The following is an 11,235-nucleotide window of genomic DNA, read 5'->3' as shown; positions in this document are numbered from 1 at the left end:
GACCAGAAGGGTTTGGGAGGGACCTTGTTTCCCCTAGTGCCCCCTGGCATAACAAGGAATAACAGCCACAAGTTGTTGGAGAGTAGGTTTAGAGAGACATCCATAAGAACTACTTCACAGTTAGGGCAGTTAGGATCTGGAACCAACTTCCAAGGGAAGTGATGCTGGCTCCTACTCTGGGGGTCTTTAAGAAGAGGCAAGAGGCCTACCTGGCTGGAATCATGAGCCCAGTTTTTCTCCTGCTCAGGCCCCCTGGGGGGTTGGACTTGAAGATCTACAAGGTCCCTTCCAACCCTACTTCTATGATTTATTACATATTGAACTAGAATGATCTGTACCCTAATTTTATCATTTATCTTTTTCTTCAACTATCATCTGTTATGTTTATGACGGGAAGGTAAGCATAATCAAAGTGTTCAGTAAATATACAAGTTGGACTAACATATTATAGCATTCAGGATTATTTCTCTTTTTACTTTACTAACCACATAAAGGCTGATCTAGGGCAGTATCAAAAACCTTCATGTCTCTCCAAATCCAATGGGAGTTGAGAATATTCAGCAATTCACAGGACTAGACCATAAAGTTCTACACTTCTAAGAACAGCCAGACAACTGAATCACTAGGCAACACTGCAGATTGTTTATATACCTTTTCTATTACCGCTGTTAGAACATGTTTTTAAGAAAAAAAATATAACCAAGATCCTTTGTATAAAAAAAGTGACCACTTAAAAGTGTTCATCTTCAGTATTTTAAGTATTTATTTTTCTCCATTTAAGAACTCTCTTCTCCCACTTTATTCCCATGGGAAGTATAGCTCAAGAACCTAGTCAAAATACCTAGCAAAAAACCCCTGTGATCTTGTAACACAGCTGTTGCTAAGACAGGGTAAGCATAAAAGTCATGAAGTGCATATCAAGCTATGAGAATGAAAATAATTAATGAGTCATCTTGTACCAACACTACAGTTTTGCTGCATAGATGCAGAAAGCCAGATTAATAAAATTAAGTATCATCTGAAATAGCACTTAGCCAGCTCTAATAAAACTAAGGTATCTGCATGAAGAAGTATGTTGGGAACCCATCCTGAAGTACTGAAAGACAATAGCAACTAGTATGGTTTATTGTGGCTTAGGCATGATACTTCCTTCTCAAAAATCAGGGGTATCATGCAGTCTAGGAAGAGAATCACCACCACACCAGCCCAGAAAAATGGTTGAAATGTTGTCTACACGAGAATTTTGTCCCACCAGCTTTCCTGAGCTGCTTCCTGCTCGCTCTCCTTTTACCTAACCACCTGCCAAGGCACTTGTTAGAGAAGTTAAAAATGAAACAACAGACAACACCACCACGTAAATGCACCCTAAACACAGAAAGTTTGCTGAGGCAGCAAATACAGAAAGCAAGGAACTGAGATGTATGCTACCTGAGTTTTGTAAGTGCATTCCTCTTCCAGTAAATTTGAAATCCCCTGATATAAAAGGTCCCAGAGGCTTACCATCCTGATATAAACTGTGTTGGAGTTTCTTTCCAGTCTGCCCCATCATTGCCCTTTTGAACACAACCTATGTCCTTTGGGCACTCTTAGCAGGGCAACCTGCACCACTGTAAGTAAAGCCTGTGAGAGTGTGCATGCACCTGAGAGCTGCTGCCTATATCCTAGTTCAGGGGCGGGCAATTATTCCAGGAGGAGCGCTACTTATCCAATTTTGGCAGGTTGTCAAGGGCCGCATGGGTAGCCCCGCCCCTTGACAGGTGCCCCACCCCCTGGGCACCATCTTGGGACCAATGTCCCAGGGCCAGCACTGGTAGGGCCCAAAGCAGGGCACAGGCTAGCAGGGGGTCCATGGAGATGGGCTGGGCTGCACCAGCAGGAAGTGTGGGGGAGCTGGCCAGGTTCCACAGAGCCCTGCCAGCTGGGACCCTGCGCTCCTGCCACCCTGCTCTGGGCCCCTCTGGCACTGACCCTGGGACACCAGTGCAGGCCCTGTACTTCCAATGGCTCCCCGCCCACTCACACCTAGTGACCCCCCAACTCCACGATACAGTTGGGGGGGGCAGTGCACAGCCCTGAGCCCCCACTTGCCAGCAGGGAAGAAGCTGGCGTAGAGTGCAGGGAAAAGCAGCCCCTCACCCATCCCATGGCCGGTGCTCCCTGCTGCAGGCACTCGCAGCCCATGCGGGGCTGTCTGGAGCAGGCACAGGCAGTCGCAGGCAGGCTGTAAGTGACTGCAGTGTGGGGCACTAGCCATATGGCAAGCGAGGAGCTGCTCTTCCCTACACTCAGCACTAGCTTGTAACCCAGCCTGGCAGTGGGGCCAGGTTACAAGGTGGTGCTGAGTGCAGGGGAGGAAGCAGCCCCTTGCCCACCCCACGCCTGGTGCCCCACACTGCAGCCGCTCACAGCCAGGCTGGGGCTGCTTGTGCCTGCTCCGGACAGCCCCATGCAGGCTGCCAGCACCTGCTGCAGGGAGCACTGGCCATGGGGCAGGCGAGGGGCTGCTTTTCTCTATGCAGGGAAGAAGCCCAGGGAAAAGCTGAGCACAGGGGGGGGAAAAGCAGCCCCTCCCCTGCCCCAAAGCCACTGCTCCCTGCTGCAGCCGTTCACAGCCTGCACAGGGCTGTCCACAGCAGGCACAGACAGCCCCATGCAGACTGCAAGCAGCTGCAGCACAGGGCACTGGGGAAGGGGCCACTTCCCCCTGCCCCCGTGCTCCTTCCCTGCCTGGGGTCTTCCCCACCCTTCTCCTCCCCTCCCTGCACTTACTTGTGGCTCCCGCATGATGGCTACTCCAGGCCAGAAGCCCTGGTTGGGGCTTCAAGCTGGGGGGGCGGGGCCAGGTGGGCTGCCCTGTTGTTGGAGTCCGCTGGACTTCCTCTGGGTCCTACTGCCCTTGGTTCCTGTCATTTTTGACAGGAACCAAGGTCAGAAAAATATTAATTTTCTACATTTTTTAGGGGCCCCATGGGCCGAATAGAATGGCCTCATGGGCCATATTTTGCCCATCCCTGCCCTAACCATACCAGTGACCCTCCTCTGGACCCTCTCGAGTATATCAACATCCTTCTTGAAGTACGGCGCCCAAAACTGGATGTAGTATTCCAACTGCGGTATGACCAATGCTGTATAGAAGGGAAGTATCATCTCCTTGATTCTATTTGTCATGCATCTGCTGAATGCATGATAGTGTGGCTAGCTTTGCTGATGATTTCATCACATTGACAACGCATGTTCACCTTGGAGTCCACTATGACTCCGAGATCCCTTTCTGCTTCTGTGCTGATGAGAGGGTCACTTCCCAGCCAGTAGGTGTGCTGGATATTTTTGCACCCCAGGTATAGCACTCTGCACTTGTCCTTGTTCTACTGCATGTTACTGTGTACTGTACACTTTTTTAATCTGTCCAGGTCTGTCTACAATCATTCCCAACCCTCTGGAGTGTGCAATTCACCCCACAATTTAGCATCGTCTGCAAACTTGGACAAAGTACACTTCACACCCACATTCAAATTACTGGTGAAGATATAGAAGAGTACAGAACCAAGGATCAAACCCTGTGGGACCCCACTACACACATCCTTCCAGGTCAATACTGACCCATTTACTACCACTGTCTGGGTGTGACTAAGCCAAGCCAATTTGCCACCCACTGGACCATGTAAACATTTATAATCACAGTCTCTTAATTTATTTATGAGAATGGGATGAGATACCATATCGAAGGCCTTCCTAAAATCCAAGAAAACAACACCTACCTCTACTCCTGCATCTAAGCATTTTGTGACCCCGTTATAAAATGAAACCAGATTGGTCAGGCATGATGTACCAGCTACAAATCCATGCTGGTTTCCCTGCTGCATTATTTTCATCACTGGACTCTGCATGCCGCTTTTCCTGGCTGGTGCTGACCTGGCTGGGTCCGTCCCATCCAGAGCAGCATGCAACTGAAGCCAGGTTCCCATGTGCTGCTGGGGACGGGAAGAGCCCGGCTGGGTCTGCACCGGCCAGCAGAAGCGGCAGCAGAGCCACGTGCCGCTCAGGACTGACCAGCACAGGTAGGGGGAAAATGCAGTTGAGCCCCTGCTGCTGCAGCTGGGCTCATCCTGTCCCAAGTGACATGTGGCTACTCCTCAGCTTGACGTTGCTGACACGGTGCATGTGCGAACCCTGTCCCTTCCCCAGCCCTTCAGCAGCTATTAGGAAGCTGCTATGGGGCTAGAGGAGAGACAAAGGGTGGGAATGAAAGTAAACGATGTTTACTTTAATTTCCTGTCGCAGCACCGCAGGGCTCAGAAAATGGCATGGCGGGCCGTATGGCGGCCCGTGGGCCGTATGTTGGACAAGCCTGTCATACAATATCCCTATGACATTAATTCCACACACAAAACACTCAAGTTCCTTGGTTACAGTACATGTTACCACAACCACTCTTTAGCCTCAGACTAGGAACACTCTACAATTCCAACTTCTCAGTCCCTGACCACCTTCCGTTTATCTATACCAATGCCTCTCAACCAGGATGCCATGTGACCTTGGGGTGCCTTGAGATCCTTTCAAGGGTGCTGAGAGATGCCATGTAATGTTGGCACCGTTAAATGTACAAACATGATTCACAAGATAAACCTAGAAACTTCAAATCCATGTCAAAATCATTCCACCCTGTTACGGGCTTTCTGAGTTCTTTGTGGCAGCAGAATTGGTCTATTATTTTTTCACAGTCAAACAAACAAGTGAAAACTAAGAGCTGGCATTGTCAGAAAGTCTTTCCACTTCTTGTTCGCTCATCCTACAGATGTTGCGCAAAATGCAGCAACCATACCACACAAGAAACATAAATGAAGAGAAACATCCAAACTGTTCATAAAGCATTGTCATCTATCCATTAGGCTTCCAAAGCACACTTCACTAAGAATCTAAAACTACTCAGGGCAAAGTTAAATTGTTACTTTCTTTTTGCCCAAACATCCAGTGAAAGTTTTATCTCTCAAGAAAACAAAAGGTAAAGCTTAGTCTTCCAGATTGGAGACTAATGGAGTTCAGATTTCTCTTAAGTGATCTGGGGAGCAAACATTTCCTTACTTATACTGGCAAATAGGTTTGAGTTTTTAAATATGTTTGGCATCATGGACCTTTGCAGAGTCTCCATCCATATTGGTAAACCATCGCCATCTGTATTAGCAATGGTGCCTAGCCTTTTTTTGCCGCAACCCACAGCTGGGAGCAGAGTTGTGGCGGCCCAGGAGTGGGGGAGCTCCCAGCACATCACATGGCTCATCCCTTGTGTGCGGAAGTTGTCCCCACAGCCCTCATTTGGGTTGTGACCCAAGGCTGGGAACCGCTGATCAACAGTCTTTGTACTGTAAGTGCGGTGGTAGGAAACCCCCGCAGGGCTCGGAAACACCAGGGGCGAACGCCAGCATTCCCAAGAAACAAGGGCAAGGCTACACATACCCCAGGAAACTTACCTCCCGGGCAAGCTGGGGCAGGGGGAGCGCCACGCGAGCCGGTGTTTTGCCCGTTATTCAAGCGGCTGCTTCCCGGGAGGGGCAGCAGCCAGCTGATTACGTCAGCTGGGGATGCTGCCACAGGAGATTTAAAAACCCTGCCAGAAGCAGGCAGGTGGGGGAGAGAGGCCACCTGGGAATACACCAGGCACACCGAGATCTAGCACGCTGGAAGGAATTGCCCTGGAGCCACTGCCCCATGGCAGAGGAGCATGGGCAGTAGCTGGCATATGGCTGGGTATGCGCAGTTCCTGGACACAGAGCATTAGAGCTCCATAGCAATGATCCTCCTTGTGAGAGCCATCTAACTCCAACAGCTCAGACCCTGAGGCCAGGATCTACAGCCTCAGGACCAAGTCAGGATCCTGGCAGCCAGACGGATTGTTGGTGCCCACACTGGACCCACAGTTATGGGGTGGATACCTTCCTGTGGGCAAAAGCTCAGAGACCTGAGCGGCTGGCAAGTGGACAGAGTGTAGGGGAGGCAGAGCCCCAAGGACCACCACAGCACACGCATGAATACCCTGTCTTCCAGTCAGCAAGGGAAGGAACACCACCAAACCCCCTCCTTTACAAATCCCATCAAGTTGTGGTAGGTGAGTTGGGGGACCCTGGCCACAGGGCGGGACTATACTCACAGCGCCAACTCGGGGCATCACAATAAGAAATACCATTTCTTTTTTATAAGGTCTTTGACCTGGTTTAGGAACCCTTCATTAATACATCTTACATTGGGGAACTCTATCTGTGCAACATCATCAATAATCTCCTGTGCGGAGTCATAATTTGGCACAGCACAGCAGTGTCCTTTACAGAGTACTGCAGACCTACACAACAAAAGCACACAGAATAGATCTCAACGCCAAATTAATTTGTTATTAACTAGTAGCAATTAGAGACTGAGACACATTCAGTATCAAAAAGCATGTTGCCATAGCATCTAAAGCAGCATTTTTCAACCCATGAGTTGCAACCCAGAAGTGGGTCACAAGAAAATATAAAAGGGCCATGAACAAGCTTTAAAAATTGATCCTTTAGAAGAAAACATGGGGAACCATGGCTTTTCCCTTGCAGGCTGTCAAAGTTCCAGCCTTCCAGGGGCTGCTTGGCACCTCTCATACCTCCCACCCACTGGGGGCTAGGGCCTGGGGCAGCAGGTCAGGAGTGAGGGGCACTGGGCTTGGACTGGCTGTTGATGTTTACAAATGGGTCCGGGTACAAAAAAGTTGGAAACCACTACTCTAGATTCTAGAGGGCCTCACATTTGTGTTCTGCTGCTGAAGAGCTGGGGCAAGCACTACCTAGATTTCTGGGAACGTGTCCTTTGTTAACCTGAAGTTTGGCTGCCACCAATGAGTCCATTTCTCTGTCACTATGCTCTTGCACAATTCCCTGTCAGAGTCTGAAAGCAGAGCTTCACCAAGTAAAGCTACTCTAGGTAAGTGTTTTGCAAAATTAGCAACTCATTTATATTCTTCTGTTCCTCCTCTATTAGCTGGATCATCTCTGCATCAATAGCCCTGAAAAGGCACAGTCAAATCCCTCTACCTACAACTCAAAATGCACAAAAATCATCTGTTTTAATTAAATGATTGCCCTAGCTATGGTGCTCAGCACTTAAGTGACCTTGATTTGCTGTAACTCAATATTTGAAGGATTAGCCTCCTAACTGACAAAGGGTAGATGCAATTTATCCCAAACAAGAAACTACCTCTCCAGTGGAATTACCCGAGGCGATCAAGTACAACTAAATCACAAACCCACGAACAGTATTATTGCCACTTAACGGTCAATTCCTGAGAGGGTCCCAAGTGCCTACGTTTTATTTATCTTGAAAACACTGATTCTTAAAGCAACTAAACAGAGGCTATCAAATCTTAAAGGAGTCTAGATCTAATTAATAAATAAATAAATCAATAAATAAAAAGTTCTCTAAGCACCTAAAGATCTACTTTTGGACATGCCCAGAACTGCTTGTCTGGACAGTACGGAATGACTAGGCATCTAAGCTCCCTTGGGATCTACAAAGGTATTACAGGCCCTTCTACACACAGGGCCTAACTAAAGATGTTCGCAAAGTATGTCCACAATATAAAATGTACACACAACGTGGCCAGAGGAGGACGACATGAGATTTCTGCTCTTTAATCAAATAGCTCAGTGGTGAAATCATTCAGCCAGGATGCAGGAGATTAGGATCCAGTTCTCCCCTTTAAATGCCTCTACCAATCCCCTCTACCTTCCACCCCATAAACTACCAAGCTAAAACATATTCCAAGGCCAGGTTCTACAAATCCTTTAATAATTAGATATGCACTGCATCAGAGAAAAGAAAGTGAGCATGACAATTTTTGTAGTCAGGGAGAGGGGAGATCTAGGTTATAATCCTTTATCCAATGAATATAGAACATCTTTAAAAGGGAAAGATGGTCTTGTTGGTTTGTTTTAAAATAATTTCATCTTGTGAACACCAGGGCAAGCGCCACTCTCACCATTCTAGCAAATCTACATTGCACGTAGCAATCTAAGAGCATTCTTCAAGGCTGGTCTACACAAGGAAGACACTGCAAAGTACACTAGTGTTCCCACCCTAGCACAACTAGGGGTGGGTAAAGAGGGCATCAACTTCAGGCAGTGATACAGAGGGAGTGACAGAATGGCACCAGCAATGGTGACAGCAGAGGCAACAGCAACAGCAGCAGCCTGTGTGCAGGGAGCCAGTACCAGAACAGCAGTAGACAGTCAGGTAAGACTTTAGTGCTCAGCACCTTTCCCCACCCTATTTCTCCAACCACGGGGCCCAAATTCACAGTTAAGATTCTGAACAGGAATTTCCAGCACACTTTTCTGCACTAACTCCTCACATTGACACACTCAGTCTACATTAACAGCAAGGCAGACCTATCTACTTTCAAAGACACTTTCTCAGGTTGTCTGTACCATTCAGAAACTCCCTCTGCTTCCTGCCATACACCTAGACAGTTCCTTTGCTCTCACAGAAGTGAAAAATACAACAAGGACTTAACACAAGAGACAGCTTACCCCGACAAGAGAGCATTTGCTCATAAGGGAAACTGCTTCAGGACACATACAACAACTAAACCTCAGTGTTACCAACAACAGTATTGTAAGCCATGTCACCTAGATAAAGGTGAACTTAGAATTAATTCACTATAAATCCACACCAGCTTAACTCGTCAGTAAGTTCCCCATTTAAATAAGGGCTCACTGTCCATTCCAGAGATGCTTAGCCTCTCATTGTGTAGGAAATCCCAGGATTGGCACAAAATGTTTCAGATGGTTTAAAGTCCGCAAATGGGCTATTTGTTGCTCCATTTTGATCGATTACTCGAAATGGAAAGTCAGCTAGGCATTTTCTCATCATCAGTGTGTAACAAGAATTCAACAAGCCATTGCTGCCACACTATGACAGAATTACTCCACTCAAAAGATTACTAACATGGAAGAGTTTTCACTCCTAACACAAATTGAGCCTCCAAGGAAGTTCAGTCATCTTAAGAATTCAAGGGAAGGAAGCTCTTGGAGTCTGATGCCAAAGTAACCGTTATTATTGGTAACAGCAGCCTGTGGCATAGAGGGGTCAACTGTTCTTCACATCTGTTCTCCTGTCATTCTGGTATAAAAAGCAACTGGGGAAAACAGGACTTAGGGTAGTCCATTTTCATGACCACAGCTTGGTTTTCAGTCTATTCTTACTTTAAGCTACCAATAAATTCAAAAGAACTTCCTACATGCACTGAGCATCAGACACCCATCCACTTCATCCTCAGCCACATTTTGACATGTTATATACTCAATCCTCAGGAAGAAATCTGCCACACTTTTCACTGTCCCTGCCATTCCAGAAAACAAGCAAACCAAAAAAAAAAAAAATAATAATAAATTATAATAAATAAGCTTCTTCTGAGATAACGATTCAATTGGAAATTTTTCCCCAACAGAAACAAGAATGACTAGATCAAGGAATCAGGTACATTAATTTGTGGCTGCTTTGTTCTCAGAGATGACCACCAGGTCTTTAGGGCAGGTATCTTCCTCTCTTTCCCATAAATGCCAGCAGGGTGCTGGGTCTCCTGAGCCAAACAAGGGGATGGTTCACACCAGGTCATGCCTTGGCTCTCAGCTTTCACCAAGGCTGTTACTATGCTTTGACTGGGGGTCATTTCACCAACAGTGAAAACTCCATGAAAATTAAGAAACACATCACTTGCCTTCAGTGACTGAAGCTTAAAGACCTCTTTGCACATGCTCCTATGGGACCTTACTTCTGCCGCTGTCCTAGGAAAAGACTAGTTTCTGAGCAACGCCAATTACATGATAAAGGTGGCCAAGCTCAGTCCCCACCAGTGTTACTTTATATCATCATATGTGCATGGTAATTTCAACCCTTGTACCATGTACAAATCATAATAAAAGTGTTTAAGATGTACAATAATTTTTGAGACACTGCCTCTGCCTGTTCCAAGGTAATTTGCATTACCACAGAAGTTCACATAGAGGTGAGCCTCCTTACCAGCTATGAACTGTCTGCCCAGAGGAGTTTTCCAGCTATTAACTCATCTGTGAAATCCTATGAAAATATGAACTTTCATTTCTACCCAGAACTTTTAGAGTTTTTTCTCCAATGCTTGATGGAGAGGGTTTGTGCCCAAAAGCTTGCAATTGAAGATTGTTTTTGCAAAAATTTTGTTGGTCAAATAAAAGATATCATCTCTACTATAAGTCTTGAATAATTTTTGAGGTAGCTAATTGATGCAGCCCATGCAACACACAAGCTGCTCTCAGGGAGCCTTAACTGACTTTTGGGTTTGCTGCCAGCACTTTCTTATGCCTGGAAAAAAAAAAAGGCTTCAACTTTGGTAAGCCAGTTCTCCCTCACTCCCTGGGCTAGTTACAGTAAAGGAAATAAGACAAAGTATTTGCATATTTAAACATCTTTTTTCAGTGTCCAATAGTTTTTCAGCAAATACAAGAATTATGAGCTCCCAATAAGATAATTTCGTATTTAAGACCTTGCAAGGCTAGTTCTGGACCCCACCCTCAAGGCCAGGAGCCCAAGCAGGGTCTCTCTCGAGGAGTGGGGGGGAGGAGCAGGAGGGCCAGAGCCACCGGCACTTACCGGGACAGCAGCGCCAGCTTCTGCTCCAGCATCATCTCCAGTTTCTGCGCCTGCTTGGAGAGCCAGTGGTCCACGCCGTGCAGGCGGTAGCAGGTCTCCAGCATCAGGCGGAAGTCGGCCACGAAGTCAGTGATGCCCGTGTACTGCCCGCGAGAGAACTTCTCCTGCATCTTCAGCAGCCACATCCCGCCCGGCGGCGGCTGCGGGGAGCGTCTGCCGCCCTCCCCCGCCTCGGCGGTGGCTCCTCCCCCGCCGCCCTCCTCCCCTGCCAGGGGCTGCAGGAAAGGCGCCGTGAGCGGCCGGTGCTTCTCCAGCAGGAACTCGCCAAGGATGCGGTAGCCCTGCTGCAGCTCCGGGCTCAGCCTCTGCTCCCAGCCGCCGCCGCCGCCCGCCGGCGCTTCAGCCATGGCCCCCCGCGGCGGCGCCAGGCTCTTGCCGCCCGGGCGCTGCCGCCCCCCGCGCCGTAGCGGCGCCTCAGCCTCTCGCCTCGGTGGTGGAGAAGGCTGGCACACGGCTCGACATGGCCGGTGTGTTGCGCGCCGTGGCGCCGCGGCCTCCGTGTCCCCCCCGCCGCGCTCCCGCTCCCGC

At 48.2% G+C, this 11,235-nt stretch overlaps 1 protein-coding gene across 2 annotated transcripts in view; it reads right to left on the bottom strand.

Moving 5' to 3' along the window:
* The window catches only part of KIAA2026 (KIAA2026 ortholog), a 91,438-nt gene extending 80,352 nt beyond the window's left edge, over nucleotides 1–11,086 (bottom strand). For both annotated transcript variants that reach the window (XM_019555027.1, XM_019555029.1), the window contains exon 1: nucleotides 10,648–11,086. In XM_019555027.1, coding sequence (XP_019410572.1) covers nucleotides 10,648–11,054 — 407 coding nt within the window. In that variant the 5' untranslated portion in view covers nucleotides 11,055–11,086. The remainder of the gene's footprint in view (nucleotides 1–10,647) is intronic.
* Between the last annotated feature and the right edge of the window lie 149 nt (nucleotides 11,087–11,235).

This window comes from Crocodylus porosus, unplaced genomic scaffold, assembly GCF_001723895.1.
Source record: "Crocodylus porosus isolate Cpor-Errol unplaced genomic scaffold, CroPor_comp1, whole genome shotgun sequence".
Classification (NCBI taxonomy): Eukaryota; Metazoa; Chordata; order Crocodylia; family Crocodylidae; genus Crocodylus; species Crocodylus porosus.
The sequence above is the reverse complement of the archived record's forward strand: the minus strand, read 5'-3'. Positions and strand labels throughout refer to the sequence as shown.